This window comes from Phymastichus coffea, unplaced genomic scaffold (assembly GCF_024137745.1).
Source record: "Phymastichus coffea isolate CEN01 unplaced genomic scaffold, Cenicafe_Pcof_1.1 PCOF00038, whole genome shotgun sequence".
Lineage (NCBI taxonomy): Eukaryota > Metazoa > Arthropoda > Insecta > Hymenoptera > Eulophidae > Phymastichus > Phymastichus coffea.
In genome coordinates, this window is record NW_026706849.1 from 386,221 (window position 1) to 409,902 (window position 23,682).

Consider the following 23,682-nt stretch of genomic DNA (forward strand, 5'->3'; position numbering starts at 1 on the left):
TTTTTTAAGGTTCTAGATGTTAAGTGTATTTAATTATTATTATAATTACTCTTCGCTCATTTTTAAGTTATATGATGTATTTTAAGTTATATTAAGCGTGATAATAAAGGTGAGCGACAATTATTTTAATATATGAATGTAAAAGTATTGAACTTTTTTATCTTTCCTCGACCGAGTGGTATTGAAACTGATGCTTGCAACTTCACTATGAAAAACTTTTGATTAAAAAAAAGTGATTTATGCCAAATTCGTTACATAATAGCGAATAACTTGATTTTTCCAGTCTTTGCTTTGTCAACATATCAAAATATAATTCTAATAGAGTCGCTTGACTACTTGTAATAATAATTTGTTTTTAACTTTTCTTTGAAAAAGGTTCAGTTCGTTCAAACAATTTTTCCATCTTTTGATTTCATTTTATCCTTTTCTTTCTTAACTTTTTGCCAGTATCATCGGCCTACTTATCTCTCAGGCTTTAGTAGAGTAATTAGCAGACTCTTTTATAGCTCGTCAGCTCCTTCCAGCTCTTGATCCGTCATTAGCGAGCAAAGAGCCACAGAAGAGCGGCCTAAGAAAGCCGGAGAAAGAGAGAGAGAGAAAGAGAGAGAGAAAGAGAGAGAGAAAGAGAGAGAGAAAGAGAGAGAGAAAGAGAGAGAGAGAGAGAGAGAGAGAGAGAGAGAGAGAGAGAGAGAGAGAGAGAGAGAGAGAGAGAGAGAGAGAGAGAGAGAGAGAGAGAGAGGCCATGACAATTTATACGATTGCGAGTTTTTTGTACCCAAAGAGGAGCAGGATAGACACGTATTATAAAGGTTCTGAGTTTCGCACTCTGATCAATCGGCTTGAAGCAAAATCTCAATTTGATATCTCGTGCAAGTTGCGAGTTTTTACCATAATGGGTGTTTTATCAGACTTCTAAATAGCAAGATGCAATATTGGTTAGACCACGAAAACGATCAGCTCTTAGCATTTGTCAATAGCATAGCCTAATTGTTTCATAGTTTCAATTTTTTTTACTAAAATTTAACTAAAAACCGATTATTCCAGTTAAATAAAAAAAGTCCTATCACATAGTATTGTTAACCATTTTGATCTTCATTCGAAATCAAACATAATAATATGTCTATCTTATAAGATAAGCCTGTGATAATTATTTGTAAACGAGAATTTACAAGCGAAACTGTTTATCGATATATGAATCCGATTGAATGCCGATTAACTAAATCAGTCAATTTCCGCTGCGGTATTTCGGAGTAGTATACGTTGGTTATGAGTGTCAATACAGCTAGATGTAATACCACGAGGATAAAGTTGAGTCGAGTTATACACAATTTGAATTTTAAACTAGTTCAAATTGTGGTGACTCACCAAGCATCGCATTTTTGGATGAAATACTTTGTGATTTATCTCCAATTCTAAGATAAATAATTCACTGTAATATTCAAGTGCAATAATAAATAAATACTGTATTTTTTCGATATAGTTTTATCTAAATTTATACAAAAAGTTTTAATGCAATTAAATATAAATGAGTTACGACACAGTTTAGATTAGATCGCAAAATGACATCTCTTTTGTTCAATCACGATGTGAACAAAGTGTTAAGACGACTAGATTGAAATTCAATCGAGTCGCGATTACAACGTTTCGTATACAAATACTGCTGGGCAGTAGCGCGAAGAAAAGTTAGTGAGAATAAAAAGATAATCATCAAAGAAAGCGATAAAGAATGGTAGAAGGGGAAAGTAAATAATGACTGAACAAAGCCCGTTGGTAAACCAATATTTAATTGAAGCGCATATGTGGACGTTGGTTACCTGATGGAAAATAGAAAAGGGCAAATTGGATAACGAGTACGGTGTGTGCGCGTTCGCGCGTGTCTGTGTGTGTGTGGGATAAACATTGAAAAATAGCTGCAGAGGGGGCGAGCTGTGTTATGTGTAGGCGACAAAGAAAAGTCGTAAAGAAAAGAAAAAAAGCCATAAGTGAATATAGGATGAAAGACGATACGCGTGTGGAAGCGGGATAGCAGTAGGATGAAAAGAATCCGTAGTAGAGCCTCGACGGCTACTAGGGTGCAAGCTGACGGAGGAGGGATGATCGGGGAGGCGCGCGCATGCGCCCGGGCGCTCGAGGGGGTGCGCTTACGTGTCTAGCGAGAAAGAGCTGCTGGCCCGACGGCAGTAGAAGCCACGGACTCAGAGGGAGCGGCCGAGTGCTCAGCTCAGCAAAAAATGTCGGGCGGCGAGGGGTCGGCCGCCGCCGCGGAGCGCAAATTCGCTGCCGAGGAGTACGACCCCGCGGAGGCAGCGGCCCAGGCCGCGAGCACGAGCCACGGCCTCGCGGCCTCCGACGGACCGCCTCTCACACTCGCCGGCGATGGCCTCAGGAGGAGAAAGGTCATACACGCCGCCAAAGAGACCCTCGACAAGGGTGAGTCCTCGCGTCGATGAACCGGATAAGCTGCCACTGCTGCTGCTCTCCCCTCACTGTCGTGTCAAGCTCGCTGCTGCTTTCCAAAGTTCGCGTGTGCGTGCTGCTGCTATTGCTACTGCCGCTGTATAATCATCGTATTTTTGTGAATGCAATCAGTGAATTGCCTGCCGTAACAAGATTTGGCCTCCGTACAAGCTACTTATTATCTTCTAGTGCATCAGTTCGACGATTGTTTAGCAATTTTTCTTGGTGCGGTTTTCTTTTCTTTGTTTCAAGCACGCTACCTGCACCAGTAGACCGTCTTTCAAATCAATAATATTCAACTTTGATCTGTTTCTACTTTGCTCAAAGCTAACTTACATAATCCACGGGCTTTCCAACTCATTAACAATCTTACGTTATAATTAGTGATAACGGATCTTCATACCTCAACCAATTCGTAATCAATAAATGAGACTTACCCAAAATCATTAATCTACTCCATAATCGGCATGTTATGCAATTTCGAATGGTATCATATGACACCGTAAATTTGCTTAAATAGTTATCGTTCCATCTTTTTTTATGGAAATCGATTTGCATCAAATATTTCGCAAGGAAGTTTATTCTGGACGACCGCCATTGCTGAGCTTTCTTCAATGTCTATATGCAGACTTATAAAACAGTGCTTTATAGAAATATGTCACAATACTACACTAATTGAAATGATACTTGATTATACCCCTGTTGAATTGATTAAAGATATGAGTAAAAAAGTATGTAAGATTATTCTGAATAATAGCTGATTCTCCATTCATAATCAAAACTAAGTATAGAAGGGAAATATAATTACTATTTTTCGCGGATTTCATTCAACCATATATGTTGTTAATAATAAGTGTGAGAAGTAAACTCTATAAAACTTTTCATTTAGAAAAAATTGTAGAAAATTATTTAATATTACTTTCAAAAATTACGTAAAATGGAATCATATAATCCTTTGTTAATTACCTAATTCTCCGTAAGTCGTTAATTTAACATTATTGAATACGCATAAAGGCGATGCCAAAAATATTTCATGAAAAATAAAAAAGTTAAAAGAATGTATTTAAAATGACACGTTATATAAATATTAAAGTTATAGATTTTTTAATAAAGTTGCACTAAATAGAATTTATGATATATCTTCTGCCAAAGCAATAAAAAGTTAGAATTTTATGGTTTTTAAATACAATAATAATAGCAATAATAAGTCAATAAATCAGTAACCTAGTTATAATTAATTTTTAAAATATCTCATTTTTAAACTTAAATTTCGAAAAGCAATTTGTTACAAAAAAAATATTTATCGGATCATTTTTTTTCTCTTAAAATTACACTTGTAAGTAATAGTGTGAGCTTGCAAACTGTAAAAGGAAAGCTAAAATGAAAAACTTTTCTGATTAAACCAAAGTTCTTGCACATTTAAATGTAATTGCCAATCAATTCTATGGAATTGTAAAGACGACGTGGCATAAAAATCTATCTTTTATTTGGCGCATTCTGGAAAATGAAATCCCTTAGCAGTTTTTAAAATATTTGATCACTTTAAATAAAAGAATGACAGTCAAGTATATTTCGATAGCGAATAACATTGACATTGCTTGTGATAATGACAAAATCCAATATATCTACAGCAGGCATTTTTATAGAAGGCGCACAATTATTGAAGACTATATAAAAGATAATTTAAACGATAAAACAGTAAACTCATAGGTGTAAAACGTGGGATGATTAAAGATTAAATTGGAACATCCAACAATTTACAACGAGTTATTGGATTGATCGGATGACTATAAAAAGTTGAAAAACAATTCATAGCCCATAGTAACCATTCTCCAACATAATGAGCTTCAAAGCTATTCATGTATAAGTACGATGAAAGGGACGATATCATATGAAATAATAAAATTATTGGATTGCAGACGTATAGATTTTGATGTGGACGTGGGATAAAGTAAAGCCTCAAGTGGCTGTACAAAATTTTGACGTAATCAACGTGTGAAAAAATTGCGTTAACAACATGCCAGCCGTGCTAATCCGTTCAGGTCACTGTAATAACGAGAGGGCGAGTGAGCGCTTCGTACGGTTTGAGCCAAGGCGGCTATCGATCGCAGCGATAACATTAGCGGCTCTAGTTACCGCATACTGCATGAGGTGCTAAGGAAAACATACGCAGGATAAATAACGAGAAGAAGTGAACGCTTTCGCACGAGAAAATAGTACATTACGATACAAGTGCGGGAAAGTAGATTCTTGTCTCGTGTGGCGTTTACACCCGAGCGAGGCGAGGGTGGAAAGGTACACGAGACGAGAAACTCTTTCCCGAACATGTGCCGTACCGTATTTTTTGATACGACGTATGGAAAGTGTGATTTTCAACGCACTTTTTCTATCGAGTGTGCGGGAAAGACGCACTTTGCGCACGGAGTATCGAAAAGAAAATTCCGTTGACTGCTCTTGAATTTCGAAAGAGAAGTTTAAAGCGTCGGTAGACCGCGTGGAATCGAGACAAAAGCATCCGCGAGGGCACGCGCGTGTAGCTGTCACCGTTGCCGTGGAGCATTGCGCCGCGCGTACGCGGTGGCCCTCAATAAATACAAAAAAAAATCCATTTCTAAATGCGCAGCGAACGAGCACGGCGCTCACGGGATTCGAGCTTTTCAGGCCAATGCTCGCCGCTGCCGCTTGCCTGCACGCGAACCCCAGCTCCTCGTGTCAAAGATCGCGTTTACACGAACATCAGCCTGCACTATATACACTCTATGCATATCATTTCTCTTCTATTCGTTTTACGTGCAATATTTTTCTCAGTCGACTCTATACCCGCGGAAGCAGCTGTTGCCTACACCTATTTCTCCGAAGCTCATGCTTTTCTTACTCCTCGCCTTTATTTTCCCTTGTTTTCACAGCGGAACTTTTTTACCTACGTCAGACTATTTTATAGGCTTGTAATGTTTATTGGCAGATCTCTTGTAATTTGCAGAGAACTTGCTAAATTTCAATTTGGAACTGCAACGCGGAAATGATGCATGTGTTGCACGCTGCTTTTGTACGATCGATTTGTCCTTCCTACACACACAATGAAGTTATTACACGCATATCAACGCGATTCATCTGTGAGCATTCTTTCGACACTCTGCTTGCATTATTTAGAGTTCTATGTGTTGGAATTAAAAATATAAGAAATGCTGAATTGATACAAAGACTTTAATTTCTCGCATAACATTCAGAAAAATAGAATATAAATTTCAAAGTAACCTAACTCTTTCCTACTTGATGTCCCTCGGAAGGAACATTCACTACAAGATTATTGTAGAAGATAATTAGTAAATTCAGAATAACTGCGATTACCGAATTGAATAAACTATTTCATTTACCGTAATTGTATCTACTGTAAATTAGGATTGCCCAAATTCCACGATTTTATTATCTAGAGAATGTTGCTTATACAAGGAAAATGCGGCTCGAAAGAGGTTAAATTAAACTAATAAACAAGTGAAAGGTTTTTAAATAATAAATTTAGTATTAATTTGATATGCACGTAACTTGCTGGCTATTCATTTTTACATTATCGGAGTATCGGCAAAGTTTCGCGATAAGTATTCGTACTGTCAATGTTTTAGTCAGCGCGCGGCAATATTCACGGCCTTATCAGAGAGTGCAGGCATATTTCAGTAATTTCGAACAATCCACTCTTGCTGAACTTGCGCAGTCCCTAACCCAATTACCGGCTGGTCTCCAAAATTGACGATGCTTGTAGGACGCGAGGAAAGCGCGCGCACATCTCGGAGAAGGAGAGTCATTCTTTCTCTCTTGAATCCAGAGAAAGAAAAATGGCAGCCACCTTTGAGAAATAGATTCAGGATCCTGGGATTAACGTGATTTTCCTAACTTTTTGACGCAATGGAATGAGCTTTTCCACACGGCGAGTGACAAAAATATTCCACGGATACTCGCAGCGCTTAAACAAGAGAGAGCGAGAGAGAGAGAGAGACGATCGAGGTCGTTCGATAAAAATGGGGTCGAAGAACGCGCGGCGTACTGCTAAAGCTGCCCTCTCATCGCGCCTCGCTGTGTTCTGCAGAATGGCGCTATACGACTGTCTGATCTTTATAAAGCGAGCAGCCATCGGAGACATTGATGGCTCAACTCCCTCTTTTGTCACTTCGGCGCACGATGTATTTTCAGTCTGCTATTTTCAGCCTCGAAGTAATATACTTTTTATTGTATCGCCCATCTCCCACAATAAATACGCCATTTGTGCGATTATACTTTGAATATGGTTTTCAAATTTTAGCCGTGGGCTTATTGTAAAACAATATCTTACTCTTAAGTAAAATTCCAGGAATTATGCAGAATTTCAGATTATGAACTAAATTGATTGCTCTCGAGATACTTATGTTAAGTTAACTAAATCTTATAATTAGAAGCATTAAACTACAAAATCTCAAAGTAACAGTGAAAAGTGTAATAAGCGGATGGAGCTTATTCATTGTTCGTAGACATTAGAGTTTTTAATGCACGCGAACTATCTGTAAATAAATGCGATTAGTGCAACCATCGCGATATCTTCATACGGCCCTAATTTCATTATGGCACGACTTCCGTCTCTTGAAATAATCGAAACCTATGCAACCTTGCGTGTTTTGCTTAAAGAAAAGTCGCTTGTTGTGTGACAACTTGATTTTATCGAGCAAAATAAGTTACTTGTATTGCTGCTCTTCTAATTTTATAAGATCAACTACGAAAGTAAAATTGCCACTGATTCTTCTTTTGTCAACTTATTACGTAGGAGCTTTGGGGATTTAGAAACTTATTTTTCCATTTATGACTTCGTTTGTATAATCATAAGCAACGGCAAATAAAAATTGTTCTTTTTTTAGCGTCTCGCCTCCTCAGGCGAAAAATACCATGTACTGGCCACTTAATGACCCCCCGCCGCCTATGGATTCAAAAAGTTCCCACACAAGTAAGTTGACAATTTCTATTTCATAATTATTTATTTATTTATTTAGATTTCTTTATAAGCTTTCACCCAAAGATAAAAATAATATATTATTTGTGAAAAAATGTTAATGTAAAAATTGAAAAGCTTTCTGTTATATGTCTTTTTAAATAAAATAGTGCAGTTATAACTGATTAATATTTTAATAGATATAACAAACAAAATAGAGTTAAACAGCAATAACTTTAATATACGCGTAAAACGAACAAATTTCATGCGAGCAAATTATGTATCTTATAATATATATAATAACTTTTTATAATAATATAATAACTACCGGACCAAGGCACGCATTCGTCATGTTTAAATAACTCAAGTTGACAATCTATTGAATCGAACAACTTGAAAAATAGTTCGTATAAAGTCCAATTACTGCTGTTATTTGATTCGTTGGAGTACAGTTCAGTGGTTTGAGAAGCATTTCATAATGTATGGTGCAGTTTGAAAAGTACGGTTCGGTTAGTTTATTATCAAGTAATTTTATTGGTAAAAAATTTGTTGAAAGTCTGAAATTGTATTCTATTTTTCAAAATATCTTTGATATGGCGATGACTTTGGTTGGTCTTGATTGGCATTTTAGTCGATAGTTTTCACGAGATTTTTTCGAAATTCTTAGAAAACTTGAGTAAATGGTAGCTTCTAGGGGTATTCCTTTGTTTGGAAGAGTGAGAGCACTTGTTGAGTGTTCTTGGTCATAGGCGTAAAACGCCTGCACATACATACACGTAAACGTATAGTCAAGCTCTCTTGCAGCGACTTCGATAAGTAGTTTATCGTCAATTTCCAGCTTCGACGTCGGCGCCTCTATCTAAGCGCATCAAGAGCCTATTGCGGCAGGCGGTCGCGTGCGAAACTATAGGCGCCAGCTCTCGTCATTATCGCTTGTGCAAGTGCATCGATTCGCCTGCACGTGCGCGCATATCTCTCGCGCTGCTCGGCTGTTCAAGCCGCCCCTGTACAGTGAATGCGCGTGTACGCGATCGTGAATTCGGCCCTTGATTAGCACTCCGCCTAGCTCGCTCATTCTAACGGTTAATATGTTTACTTTAGTCTGATGAGTTGTTTGCTTTGTTAGCGCACAATGAGCAGTACTGACTCCTAATGCGCTATTCCTTCTACGTCTGGGCCACGAGGAACAAGGCGTCGAAAATCGATTTTCAGCTTCGTGCTTTATTCGTAACTAAAACGGAGCTTTTAGACAATGAGATCTATAGCTTTTCTTTTCTTATCGTTTGCGCGAGTCTATTTTAATTATTATTTCTATATTCATTGAGATTAAAAGGTAAAAGTTCAACCGCGTATAAATAAGCCAAGCGAACTTTTCTCATGGCCTCGAAACAATATTGGTTCTTTTGATTAAGTATCGAATCTCAAAAGTTGCGATAAATATTTATGTATGTGCATATAGATGAGCTTGGCGAATGCATATTTCTTGAAGAACCTAGCAACAATCTTTTAGTTCATTCCGTCATTAAACGATATTCCGTGATTGATCCGCCGACACGCAGATGGAATACTTGAGTATGAATACAGCCAGCATGCATAACCGTCGTATATACCGCGGTGCAATTGCTTTATCTTAACAATGTGCTGTTATTTGATTCTTGACAGAATTTCTTACATACAACGATTGCAAGCTCAGACTCATAACATTTTATATATAACAGCGACCAACAGCAGTTTACAAAGCTTTTCCGAAACAAATGAGTTTTTGAAATAAATGGCCATAAGAAGCGGAACAAAATTAAAAAAAACTGTAATAAATAACAAGCTTAGCGTGGTTTGAAATCAATGATTCAAAACCAATGAATACAGTGGCGGAATTCGCGTGTGGAACGTCAAAACAGGTAAAGAATACGTATTTGGATCCACAAAGGAAAAGAAGGAAATGATAAAATAGTGATCGATGAGAAGTAAAACAAGCTTTGAACTAGGGTGACAAATCGCGCAATGTTCCCCGGGCGAGCAAGTCGTTTGCAAGAACTCCAAAAGCACACAGTCGGCGCTGCCGCGCGCGAATGGAAGCCCGCAACTATTGCGACATACACACGTTTATTTAGATATACCCGTACGTATGCCTATATAAACCCGACTACGAAGCACGATTTTCAGGAAATCGTGTCAAGCGAGTAAATCTGATGACGTTTTGTTAATACATGCATTGATATTTTTACGAATTATGTATTGGTGAGTTTGGCGGTACCGCACTGTGTTCTATTTATAGACTTCTTAAGCCTTCATTTCGATTGGTGCTCGTATCCTTCGATATGTAGCGCTGAGCGTGGCAATGAAGAAAGGATTGCATACTTTTAAAAACTTTTTGCAAAGTAGAAATATTTAATAGCGGATAAACTTACAGAATCTCAAAAAATTAATTTTATTTACATATGTTTTATAAATAAAGGATAGGAAAGTATAAGCAGGTCGTTGTGTAGAATTCTTATTCATGCTCGTAACTTTGCGTTTTTAAAAGATAAGAAAAAAAGTAGTTGGTAATGAGGATATTTAAGAGAAAAAAGTATAATGCAAGATGAAGCAGCAAGAGATAGGCTAGCAGAACAAAGCAGTAGTAGGCATTGACGTCAGGGTTGGCTTGAGAGTGCACTTGAAAAAGGGAGGGGGGGGGAGCGTTCTAGGCGAAAGGAAGCCAACTTTTTATCTATCGAAAATCGCAGTACACAAGCAATGTTTATTTAAGCCGAGCCGCCTAATCCCCAAGCCACTCGAGTGGCACGATTACGATATTGCAGTAGTGTAGGCCGCCGACTAGGTCAGACGTGTCGCGTATCGCTATGCACGCGCACTGTCCTGTAGCCCTCGCACAATTTGGCCGTTAGCCAGGATACGCCGTACTTTGCGCTCTATATCTCTTTCGCCGCTCCTGCCTGGCCCCCTCTTTCTCCGTTTCTCACTCACTATTACGCCAGCCTTACCGTCCACGTGCCAGAACCGCGATGCAAACTTATTGAATACCCTTCTCCCTTTCTTTATCTCGGATTGCGCGAAACTGAGGATCGAGAGAGAAAAAAGGCTCTTTTATTTCCCGAAACAGATGATCCCGTCTACCTAGCTTGGTAACTGCCACGATTCAAATAACCGAATACATTTTTTTGCTTCGATGAAAAATGAAAAATGTCGCGCTGAGCTCCATATGTAAATTTTACACCGTGACGCAGCCTCGAGGGTATTCTGATCTCTAATTTTCTCCAGGGATATTCAAGAAATACGTTCAGTGACCGCCCCCGCGTCGTTTTTCTTCTTTTCTTCGGAACTGGCATTATTGTCAGCCTTCTACTCCATTAAGCTCATATATTGAATAGAAAAAAGTCTTTAAACCTAACTCGGGCTTTGTCAGACACAATTCTTAAAATTCGGTAAAGGAAAAACTTGGAATTCTGGAACGTTCACTTGCACTGCATATTTCATGGAAATGTTGAGAAATATGTTTTTTTATTATGAGCCTCTTGTATGATAAAGATAAATGTAAACTGACGTAAAGCTCGACTGTAAGCTCCAAATGTAAGCCAGAGAAAATGAAGATAACTGGTTGCGTATATTTTCTTTACAGAGTGAACAATATCCTCGCTCGGCTAATAAAACAAACGAGCGATTTAACATTTCTTTGTTGGCATTCATGTACAAATTTTAGTTCCAGTTGAATCAGTATACGCTAAGATTTGTAAAATATGATTGCGGGAAAAGTGAAACATGAGCAAACAGCGCGTTCGATAAAAATTGTCACGAGAAAACTCGTGTGTGATATATTTATCTATTCTAAGTTGCTATTGTTGCGTTTCTCTAAATGCTTGCTCGAAAATCAGTCTCATGAATCATGTGGCAGTCGAGCAATGTGTAAACTTGCAAATTAATAGGACAAAGATGGCAGAGTTTACCGAGGGAACTTTATGCGTGTAGTCGGGCGCGATTCTGTTCTCGGGAGAAATAAGCGAGAAAGAAGAGAAATTTAGTGGAGAACTAGGTAGTTTATGCGTTGCTGCGCCCAACCGAAGAGTTATTGTGTAAATTGTTATCGTGTCTGACGCAGGAATGCGATGTAGTGATGGCGTTTCCGAGTGGAAGCAGCGACGACACGTTAATGTGGCTTCTGCAACGCCTGCGGGCTGGAACTCCGGGACTTGTGGTGCACGTGCGACATCACGCCTCGTCAGATAGTTACGGATTCTATCTGACAGCGCCGTATCCTGTGTAAGTACAGCCAACGCACTCGCCACGTTTGCGCTCGTGCGGAACAAAGTGTAGTTTCACACCCGATATCCGCGTGGCAATCCTGCTTAGCCTTTAACGCCTTGAGTCGAGCTCTCCTCAAGCGAAACCGATTCTTACGCTTGTGACAACAGGCTACTGAAAGCCGCGGAAGAGGTGCACCTGCCGAAACGACTGCGCTCGGAGTACGGCGGTGGACTAAAAGAATTCGTCGGCTCGGAAGCGACGTACTTCGAGGGCAACGACGACGAGACGCTGTTTTTTACGACCCAGGAACGCCAATCGCTAATGCTTTATCTGATGCACACGCTCAGGGCAGGACCGCACGATCTCAACAGTTTGCCAGGTCTCAAGCTCGTCGAAGGCCAAGCGATCATTCCTAAATGTCTTTCTGCGGGCGTCATTTCACAGGTTCATTTATTCGTACTCTACTACATCGATTTATGACAGTTCGCGAAATAAAAAGAAGCTCGAAAACTGTCTCAAAGTTCAGCTTGTACATGTGCAAATTGACGCGGCACTTTTGAACTTATGCTCGTACTATTCGTGGAATTAAAATTTTCATTTAAAGTTTCCGAAGCAGTAGACAAGCTGGACTCTAGGTTCGCGCTCTAGTGGCGTACACGTATGCGTTTGGCAAGATTTGGCCAAACTGCTCTCGCGAAGATTAAGGCTATATATTATGAGACTATAGTATGTCACGAAGTAATCAAAAGTATAATCACGATGGCGCTGTATGTAGGTATTCCCGTTGCACGAATTACCGGAATTGGAGAAGCTACAGCGGACGTGGGTTCGGGCGTTTCTGAGTCCGCAGCCCCTTGACGACATTGCCAGGTACTTCGGCGTCAAGATCACAATGTACTTCGCGTGGCTGGGCCACTATACCACCGCCCTCATTGTTCCAGCTGCTGTGGGTGTCATATACTGGGTAAGTTATCCCGCTACTTCACACTTCATTGATTTATCAGGCTGCTCGCTAAATCGCTGGCTTGCGCAGTCTCTCTATTTCAATCCTTCCGACTACTGCAACTCTTTTCGGCAATTGGCATTGAAGAAATTGATGCGAACGGCTTTTCACGAGTGCAAATCACTCGGTCGGTGAAGCACAATGAGCTAATGTCGAAGCAGGACTGCGTGGTATAGGTGTATGTATCAGTATCGTTGGCAGGCAACATCTGCTGCCCGAAACAACAAAATCAATACGAGAACCATGAGCATACGGTTATATATGCGTATAATATAGGTATACACGTGTGGCTGCACAGCTTGAGCGTCGGCGGGCTCGAAAATTACGCTACGAGTTGAAAAATGACTTTGTGATCGATAGGTCGGCATCATCGGTAGGAATCAGGCGGTGGAGGACGTAGCCTACGTGCTGTTCTCGATTTTCAATGTGATATGGGCAACCGTTTACCTGGAAACGTGGAAACGCAGGGGTGCCGAGCTCGCTTACAGGTGGGGTACTCTCGACCAGAGAGACGACTTGTTGGTTGAGCCCAGACCATTATTTACGGTAAATTTATTATTTTCCGTGCAATTCTGCACCGTCAACTTTTTCCTCGTTTTTCTCTACGATATTAAACTCTGTTGCAGGGAACTCTTGAAGTATCACCAGTCACGGGGAGACTCGAGCCAACGTATCCCAGGTGGAAAAGAAACATGTTTCGTTACTTCGTTAGCGTGCCTATCGTTGCCATTTGTTTATTCTTCGTTTTCATAGTTATGATAGTCAGCTTCCAAATTCAGGTGAGTTGCTCTTGGAATTTTCGGTATCTCGCTAAACTAAATATCACATTTTCCAACTCTACTTCTTTTATAGGACTGGTGGGATGCGAAACTTGAAGCTGCTGGTCATGGATTTTGTCTGAGTTATGTACCGAAGGTGCTTCTTGCTATTGTGATTGCATTGATGGATGAAGCTTACTTTAAAGTTGCCGTTTGGCTGAACGACATGGGTAAGAAGCCACATTTTATTTTTCACACTTTTATTTTATCACCAGAGCCATTATTTATAATCATTGCAATATGTTTTATTTTCTTAACAATTTTAGAGTTCGCATAAAATTCACCACGCTGTAGAAATTACAGTATTCTTTTTTTTAAATTAAATTATTAGTTCTAATTGTAATAATGCATTTACATATTTCTTTTCATAAATTATATGTATATACATAAGGTAGACGAATCAAATACGGAACTATGTTCGGATTCCATGTATACGTGCGCTATAACGATATGACCTTATGACATTTTATTCGTACAATCGAGTGATGAAAGTTCCACAGGTTCAAATGTCCCTAAACGCGATATCCCTTTTCTGCTCAGGTTGGGTATATATTTACGTTATGTAGTAAAAAGAAAGATTACTTTAAAGCGCGATATCTCAGGCAAAATATCATGAAAATTATTGTCTATGGAATCATTTAAGCTGATTTTATAAGCATGAAAGTGAATCATACCTAATAGATGGTTTTTTTTAAGTTACAGCAATTTGAACATAGTCGTCCTATATTTTTAGATCTACCTACTTTATGAATTTTGATCATTCCTTTCCATTATTTTACTATACATATAATATATTGCTGGTCATTTTTTTAATGTAAATTTTATTTCGTATCTCACACAACCCATCCGTTCATTCTGCATTCATGGGTATGTTGTTTTGATTTGGTTCTGTACTGTTTCAGCTAACTCGCATCAATAAATTTATATTAGTTTATACTCTAGAAATTACGTAATTTACATTAAAAACATACACAATTTTTGGTTATTAAAGTAATATTACGGTATTATGAAATTACTTTATCTAAAAACATACTTCGATATATTTTCGCTATAATCTAAAATTACGTATTCGATAATCGATTTGCACAAAAAAATAACGACTTTTATACAATAGTTATTTCATATCCTTCAGCAATCAATGTAATAATAACATAAGCAATCTACTTAAGCGTTACCTCGAAAAATTCTATGACACTTCTATAGTTTATAACAGAATAGATTGGTGCAAAATCGATTTAGATAAATCATTTGGCTAAAAGTAGACTTTAGAATCAATGTTTTTCCATGTGTTGAATATAGAAAATTATCGCCTTGACACGGAGTACGAGAACCATCTGATCTACAAAGTGGCGCTGGTAATGATTCTATATGTTGTTTTTGCTGCACTTTTATATTTGAGTACACTTTTTATAAATCAATAATTAGTGAACTTTAAAAGTAGCAAAGAAATACGTTTAAGATATATCATTTGAACGTTTCAAAAAAGAGTACTTACTAGATATAAAAATGTGTGTAACAGAAAGTCATGGAATATAGCCATAGATATAAGTCTATAGTTGAGAGCATGTGTGTACTATAATCTTTTAATTGAAATTGTATATTTGTAATATTTGTAATTGATAATTTATAATGCTCTTAATGTTTGAAAAATGTACAGCAAAATTCTCTCGCTACATTACTACTTATATTGTTTGTACGTACTATCTAGATCGATTTAAATATAGTTGCTGCATATTAGAAATCTAGAAGAGTGATCAGTTTCATTCTATCCAATTGAGATTTTTTTAAGGAATCATTAAATTTTTTATTTCAGTTCCAATTCGTCAACTCTTTCCTGTCGTTATTTTATATTGCGTTTTACATCCAAGATCAAGAAAGACTTAAAGAGGTATGACAACAACTATTTTCGATTATTCGTAAATGAATTGCATCGAGTTAAATATAACATTTGAACATGTAAAATAGCAATTGGCGGCCCTGCTGATAGCGAGACAAGTGATAGGCAATTTGAAAGAGTCGGCGGTACCATACCTGATCGAACAATTGCGGTTGGCAAGGCTGAGCTTTGAGATGTTTGGCGCATTGAGTCCAAGCGAGGCTCGATCGCCACCGGGCGAGCCAAGCAACGAATCCGAAACGATGAGCGCCGCGTCGAGTCCATCGCATGACGATGACAAGGAGCCGAGGATCAAGCAGCCGAGGAACGTCAGCCAGGCAGAACTGGAAAGCTCCCTCTATAGAGTAGGGCATCCAACTAATTCGCTACTTAGTGACGTTGCTTTCAAGGTTTGATCTAGATTTAGCCGATCTTTCCTTTGAGTTTTCTTTGTTTTCCTCTTGCGCTCTATTTATTTCTCAATGTCTTTATGTTCATCATCTTATGGCTTACCTTCCTTAACCAAGCATCACAACACTCTTTCACACAAATAATATATACACTGGATGTTGCATGAAACGAGCATTACAACTATCATTTATAGTCGTACGTTAGCCTCAAGCACGATTCAAAGGTAATCTGTAAGATGAACATTTTCTATTCGCATGACATGTTAAATCATTTTCGTTTCTTTTTACTTCCACATTTTCTTCATTTTCGATATAGTGACCAACGTTCAAACTGATCGGCAAAATCGTCTTTCTTGCGGCTTATGTCACTTTGATTTAAGATTTTTTTAAATTTTTATTGCCGATATTTGTCGCGTGTCATAATTGTTCTCTTGTGCGTTTTGATCGATCATTTTTACAGATTAAAGTAGTTTTTTTCCGTTTTCCATCGAATCCATCGACGAAGCACAGGTACCACCAAAAAAGGTAATATCACCTTCATCCAATTTTAACATTTTTTTCTCACTTATTACTAACTTATTAAGTGAATTAATGATATTTTGAAGTTTACCCACATGACGATTATATCAATGAGTATTCATCATAACTATATAGAGATCATGAATTCTTTTTCTTTCATTCAATATATATTAGCACTTATACTTTACGTTATTTGCTTTGTGCATAGAACATTTTTAATTAATGCGCACGAAATCTGCAAATATACCTTACGTACTACTCCAACACATTAATATCGGACATCTCGATGATAATTTTTCGGATGTTACTTGTTTAATTCTGATGAAATTTGCTAATTTGAAAATCGAGATTTCCGATTGACAAAAACTATCCAGAACGGACAGATTATTCAGCCTTTTAGAGAAAGAAACGCACAAATTTGCAGTACGATGGAGCATTTTCGGAACATCTGGAAATGCTGTCTCAGCTTGGCTACGTCTGCCTCTTTTCGTCCGCATTCCCCTTGGCGGCACTTGCCGCATTGTTAGGCAATCTCTTAGAGCTACGGGGTGATGCTTTCAAACTATGCTTCGTCCTTCAACGGCCCTTCGGAAGACGAGTATCGAATATCGGAACTTGGCAGGTAAATTTCAATAGCTTAACCTGTGATAGTTTCATTAAAGATCAAACCAAAGAATTGGTATAGAAATATATTTGGTTAATTAATTTGACAGAACGCCATGGAAACGATGGCACTGGTGGCAATATTGGTGAACTGTGCGCTGATCGGTCTTAGCGGGCAAGTACAACGAATGTTTCCGGAGATGTCGGCAACACAAACGATATTGCTTATTGTTGCACTCGAGCACATTATGTTGATCATACGATTTGTCATCGTTTGCGCGATACCCGACATCCCCAGTTGGGTTGCCACAGAGATGGCAAAGGTCGAATTTTTACGTAGAGAAGCAGTCAGTCGACTCTCCTCTACGCCATCGCCGTCCGAACACCAATCGTCGACCGTCATAGGTATGCTTTGCATGTTGTATTTTTATATTCAGATTCAATCTTCATTCAATTTCTCGCATCATTCATAATAATTTCTAGATTTACATGCAATGCTTGACATTTTTTTCTGATTATGAGTGAACAATTAATTTTTGTTTATAAAATTCACTTATGTAGTAGAAACATTATAATTTGATATTGTTACTTATTTCGCGAAAAAATTTTTACTTATTTTTAGAAAAGGATGCTATAGTCTTTAGGAAAGGTAATATTAGAAGATATATATTTTTGTGGTGTTATTAATACATTCAGTTATTGCTTGCAAATATATAATTTTTCAATTCATTAAAGATACTTAAAATACATTATAGAGGGTTTAATTAACTAAATCATATTTTTAACTTATTCTGCCTATTGATTCAATCTTTACCAAACGTTGTTATTTTTTTATGAACGCTGCGATGAGAATGATAAAACTTCTGCATGTACTCAAGTACAAAACTGATCTATGAGAAAGTTATTTAATTTTAATTTCATTAATAAACGTGTATTTAGTTTTAACATAGTGGATGTTTAATATTCTTATCTCTCTATATCTCTTTCTCTATTGTAAATTATCTTCCATTTTCTTAAAGTATAAAACCATTCTGATTAGTTTGTGGAGTAAAAGTAGTTATAGTTATCGTAAATTTGTCGTATGTATATTTTACTTTCTAGTAAATGTAACTTATGTATTTTTATACAAGAACCTACATGAATCGTGTGTGCTAGTAAGTCTTACCATTGAATTGAAAAACCGGAAGAGCATCACGAATACTTCTCAAAAAGCCTATTACAGAAAACTTGTATGAAAAAAAACAAAAAACAAATAAACCGTTATCGCGATCAGTCAGTCACGAAAACAGCTATTCTAAAATTGAAGCATAGGCAAAAAAGATTAAAAGTTGCATATCAGTCACAATTAGCATCGTCACGTTTTCGTTCACCATCACTTCCACGCATTGAAAATGAAAGCTAGGAATAAAGTAAGAAAAGAAAAAGAAGCGAAAGAGAAAGAAAAATACTCGTGTCTGATCGGTGCTCTCCCGGCGCGGGCGTCCCCCCCGGCTTTGCTCTTGCTCCCGAACACTCAGGACGATTCGCGGTGAGTCCAGCAGACGGTGCCGAAGGCAACGAGGACGAGCGCAAGCAGCAGCAACAGCAGCAGCGCAGCGCCGCCGAGGAACTAGCGAGCGCGAGGAAACTGAGCTACCGGGGTAGTCAATCGGAAACGCCATCGATACCAGCGTCCTCGCTCGCGCCCAGTGGGGCCGGCACGCCAGTACCAAGAATCTGCGAGACGCCGACCCGGCCCTCGGCTGAGACTCCCGGCAGCACTGGCAGCGAGCACAGCAGTACCTTCCTCAGCGATACCGTGGTCAGGGATATCAATATATGCTCCATTCCCAGGGGCAGTATACCCGGAGGTGAAAAAGGTTGGCGCACTACGTCTTTTCATTCGAATAATTTTTAAGCGAAGCCTTTTTTAAATATTTAACATCGCCGTCGCAAACGTGAAAAAACATTAAAGCAAGCTTTTAATTAGAAATGTTTTAATAGTCGATGAGAGGCATTTATATCGATCTCTCGAGTGAAACGGCAAGTTAGAATGGCTTTAACGTACGGTTTATTGGCCCAATTGACGAGAATGATACGAACAATTGTAGGGCGACGGACGAGAGAATGGCTAACGAGCGAGCAAGATTCGACGGGAAGCGGGGAATACGGGCATCACCTGACGATCGGACCTCACGGCGGTATCGACTGGGTGAGACGGCTGGGCTTGGAAACTGGTGGGAGAAAATCCAGCGACTCGGAAATTAGCGGCGTAGGCACGGGAAGTAATAGCGGCGATGAGATGGCCCTGCACCGATCCACTGATTGCGTCGCTTCCAAAGACTATGCTGCATCTTCGGAAAGCGATCTACTCCGGTACAAATCACTGCGCGTGTTTTTCTGTTGTCTCTATGTTTTATCCTAATACCCGCGCTGTTTCGTAGATCAATTCCACCTTGGACTCCGTCACCTAGAAATCAAAAGTTTCGTGCCTCTCCCGAACGAGAAAAAGCTCGCGAAAAAGAAAAGCAACAGCAGATACAGCAGATGCAACAGTACCAGCTGCATCGGGAATCCGTTCAAGAGCATCGCGATCGACAAGCGCAAATGGAGAAGGAATCCAGTGGAGCAGTGTCAGACTCAAGCAGGACGACGTCTAGCCAAGAAGATGAGAAGGCCTCGAAGGAAGAACGCGAAGCCAAGAAAACGAGAGTCAAGCAAAGTCTGATGAAGAGGGCGAGATCCGTCGCAATATTTTCTCTTAAGTTAAAGGTATATATATATTTTTCGTAAATTTGGCAAATCACGCTTAATTTTCAAACAAGCAATTAAAAAAGGTCTTCGACATTTCACTTAGGGGCAAGCTTGTAAAATTAATCTCACGCGATAAAATAAATCTTTCGAGAGTCAGTTTATCTTACAAATTATCAATGTTTTAATAAACTTTGTTCTTATCTTTTCCGAGATTCGATAAAGACAGTGTGCAATAACCGATAAATAAAAGAAATAATTTTAAAGATGTATAATTATAATAACATCACAAGAAGTATTTCAAAGCAGACACGATTGAAACAGTTGATAAAATAATCTGACGTTCAAAAGGATCAAGTGTGATTAGTTTGACAAATCAAGTAAAGGATAGATTTTGGACTTTTCGTATCGCTCGAGTAAATAATTGCATTTTTTTGAAATATATAGAGGCGAAATGACGATCGAAATAATTGCGTAGGAACGAAGAGCACGGGAGGCGGAAGTGAAAGCGAAAGAAGCAGAGAGGGAGGCTCGATGGCAGCAGCCCCAGTCAATGGTCGGCGGAGAGCTGTCGTGCATTCCCATCGAGCAGCTTATATCCGTGGACGACATTGCAGCTATGGAGATGCGCCGAATGAACCATTAGTTGTCGATGCTTCGTGTGCTCCTGAGCGAATCTGTCGTTGTATCTCCTAGGAAACGTTATGCAATGTGCCGACACGTGACGCCCGCTGGTCGTTCGCGGACGTCCGGCAGATTTTCATTAGGAATAGTCTCATAATGCCTTTTTATTCAACTTCAATGTTATCATTTGCATATTCTATTTTTATAAAGAAAAAAGAAAACGGAAATGAGATATTCGCGCGCTGATCCATCATGTTCACGTCCTAACAGTTAAGTTCAAAGCAAATTGATTCTAATGCAACAAGCTCATTGTAATGTCGATACCACACGTTTTTCTATATACATTCTGTAAATAATGTTTTTAAACTCTCTCGAATAAAAAAGATTTTATGAGACTTCCCCAACGAAGCGCGATGACCGCAGCTGTGCGCAAGCGCGCCACGCCAATTCGCAGCGCGCGTGTTTACACACCAAAAGGATTTGAGTGTTACGCAACGAAAATAAAGTATAGCATTATAAGCTGAACGCTACAACATCGCACCTTGTTTCTTTTTCGTCCTCCCGTACCGTGTTTCGACTTGACAATTTAGGTTGTTGTGTTTAGCAACTGCACGATATAAGTCAGTATTACGGATAGTTATTGTGGCCCCACTCAGCAGCAGGTTCTTTGTTCAATCTGTATATTACAAGCAAAGCAATTACAAACACCAACGACAACACACACTGCTTCGTGATTATGTTTTTCCTGCACTTATCGCAATGAAACTAGATAAGGAAACGCATTGGCATCAACGAGACGCGCTTATTTTTAACCAATACATTATGCCTTTTAGGCCGCAATTATATATAAAGATGAACGGAGTGAAAAGTAAGTAACGAGAGAAGAGCAAGGAAGTTTGCTACTGACACAGCGTAATTGTTTACCAAATCATCAAAGCAAATAAAGTAGCGACGTTTATTACATTAAGCCTTATTTTGTAAAGCCGTTCACGTGAATAACAATGACTCTAGCATGTAACTGTTTTCTAGAATTGCGATACTAGGAAGGTCCACGTCGATCGTGAAACATAATTGTTATCGTTGTTAAATTATAAGTTGTTATCCGATGTTAACTAGATTTTTCGATATAGAGGTCTCTGCTCGAGAAAATTGAAAGTGACATTTTTTAAAGTGCATATCGATGACATATTCAAGCGAGGTTTTTCAGTTGTTACATGTAAATGGAATAACTTATTGCCCTGAAAGCTATTCCAGAATTAGCTTGAATAATTTGATGGATTGGTCAATTGTTATTAAAATTTCAGTTTTTTCAACGGTGTCAATAAATTTATACATAATTAATAAGTTCAGATAATTTGTTACTTAATGTTTTAGAGATGAATTCTAGTTTTGATGTTATCTTCCATATAATTTTCATTGCACAAGGTTAATATTAATTTTATATTCATTTTAAAATTAAAATTAATTTTCAAACGACTTCTTTGGTAAAGAATGAGATTACCAGGGTCCGACTCTGTAAATACAATACTATCATTAGATGCGTAGAAGTCATACGATTTTGTAAAATTTATTGTACACGGCCTAGCATACGCGTATTCTCGCTCTCTGAAATTCTTGCTCTCTTTCTCTTTTTCTATCTCACGAGCGACCTCTCGATTGCTCATGAAATTGAATAAAGTACATCACGATCACATAGCTTCAAATAAAAGATCAAATTCAAGGCATCGTCTCTTAAATCTTCGTTGATCAATGATAGTTAGACTTAGATATATTTATATAGTAACTTCTTGTAAAGTAATACTCGGTAAACATGCAGGCGAAAGCAGCATCGAGCACAACTGATAAAACATTATACATTCACATCCGCGCACGCACACACACACACACACACACACACACACACACACACACACACAAACGCAACTTTAAAGTAACACTCTTCCGATGCCTGACTCAATGTATAGCTGTAAATCGAAAAAACGATAGTGAATAAATTTAGTCGCTTTCTTATTGCATAAATCGAGTGGGGTTTTAAGGCATGGTCCATAAAGTACATATATGTGTTTGTTAGATGTTTTGTATAAAAGAACAAAAAATCTATTAAAGTGAAAATAAATTCAGTAATCGGCATTTTTTTGTTAACCTTTTATATAATAATTTTAAAAATTCAGTAACACTTTTATATACACATTTTAAATTATTGAGGCCTTAAAATGATAACAGTTTATTTAACTTATTAACGCCTAAAATTAGAAAATTTGTATTCATTTTTATTTTGTATCCCTTATTAGTAAAGTGAAAAAAGGAATATTATATCATGACTTTGTATATATAATGTTTTTAGATTTCTTCTTTCGATTAGTGAAATCATAATTACGTTTCCATGCACTAGAAAACCAATATGACGGATTTTATTTTAAAAGTACCAAAAAATTGGAAATTTAATCTTTTTTTTATGGATAAAGCATATTGATCTATTTTAAACTACGAAGAAAAGTGAACAAAATAGTTATAGTTTACGAGAAAAACTTTTTGATCCAGCTCTATAGGTTTTATCTTTTCCAAAATGCCGGAAATCTACGAAAATATGAAAAAATATATGTTTTTTTCGTGTCATTTCTAAGATAATTAGATAATAGATACAATTTTCTGAATGAAACTGTCAAAGTTTGATTGATAAAACATATACAGGCCTTTTCTAGTATATATAATTGTAATGTTTTGTCAGTTCAACGAGCTCAGGTATAGTGTCGCCACGCGCATCAGACCTGCTTTCACGCGTTTCGTCTTTGAGTTAGGTGAATGGCAAGAAAAAGTAAACGGCATTAGAATTAAAAGTCACTTTAATGAATGAGTAAGAATACACCACTGCTGCTTGAATCGCCAGATCTATAGCGAAGCGATCGACCGCGCACAAAGCTAGAGGACGTGTTCACGTCCGTGATGAGGTTACAAGAAGTTAAGTCATCGCTTGCTCATAATTTAGCGTTAACTTAAGAAAACCCAGCAGCGAGTAAGCAAACGCTCAGAAAATCTCTGGCGGCACAATTGCTTGCTTCTATTCTCGCCGAATAAATAAATGAATAATATTTTTTATTGGCGTAAACTTGTTCAGTACATAGCCACATCAGTATCCAGTGGCGCCAGGGAGAGCGCGTCCAACTATAAAATTTAAAATACATCTTGTTACTTTAGTTAAATTACAAATTAAGTTAACATTTTTCAATTAGAATTAAATAATCTTTTACATTGACAATTTTCAACACAAATGAATTCTTTAAGGTTCTTTAATGTATAATATGCAATATAAAAATATATTTATGTAAATTTATATAATATCTAAATAGATTAATTTTCACCACCATAAAAAACGATGATAATAATATGAATAATAATAATATCGGGCGGTCCTGGTGGCCGGTAACTCCTCAGTGAGTAAATACTAACTT

The 23,682-nt window shown here is 38.0% G+C and overlaps 1 protein-coding gene across 7 annotated transcripts; it reads left to right on the top strand.

The window, feature by feature from the left end:
• The first annotated feature begins 2,196 nt into the window (after positions 1–2,196).
• LOC131663737 (anoctamin-8) lies at positions 2,197–22,371 on the top strand. 7 transcript variants are annotated; one of them, XM_058934326.1, is made up of 18 exons: positions 2,197–2,430; positions 7,338–7,423; positions 11,505–11,665; positions 11,818–12,094; positions 12,426–12,614; positions 13,014–13,199; positions 13,280–13,432; positions 13,506–13,641; positions 14,771–14,826; positions 15,285–15,359; positions 15,437–15,757; positions 16,677–16,898; positions 16,990–17,284; positions 17,502–17,528; positions 18,421–18,738; positions 18,970–19,234; positions 19,303–19,630; positions 20,088–22,371. In XM_058934326.1, exons 1-18 carry the CDS (start codon positions 2,232–2,234, stop codon positions 20,253–20,255), a joined length of 3,462 nt encoding a protein of 1,153 aa, XP_058790309.1. In that variant the 5' UTR covers positions 2,197–2,231; the 3' UTR covers positions 20,256–22,371. The 7 variants fall into 7 exon arrangements, with proteins under 7 accessions (XP_058790309.1, XP_058790312.1, XP_058790315.1 ...); XM_058934329.1 differs by having other exon boundaries at positions 16,701–16,898; XM_058934332.1 differs by having other exon boundaries at positions 15,437–15,712; positions 16,701–16,898.
• Positions 22,372–23,682: the final 1,311 nt, after the last annotated feature.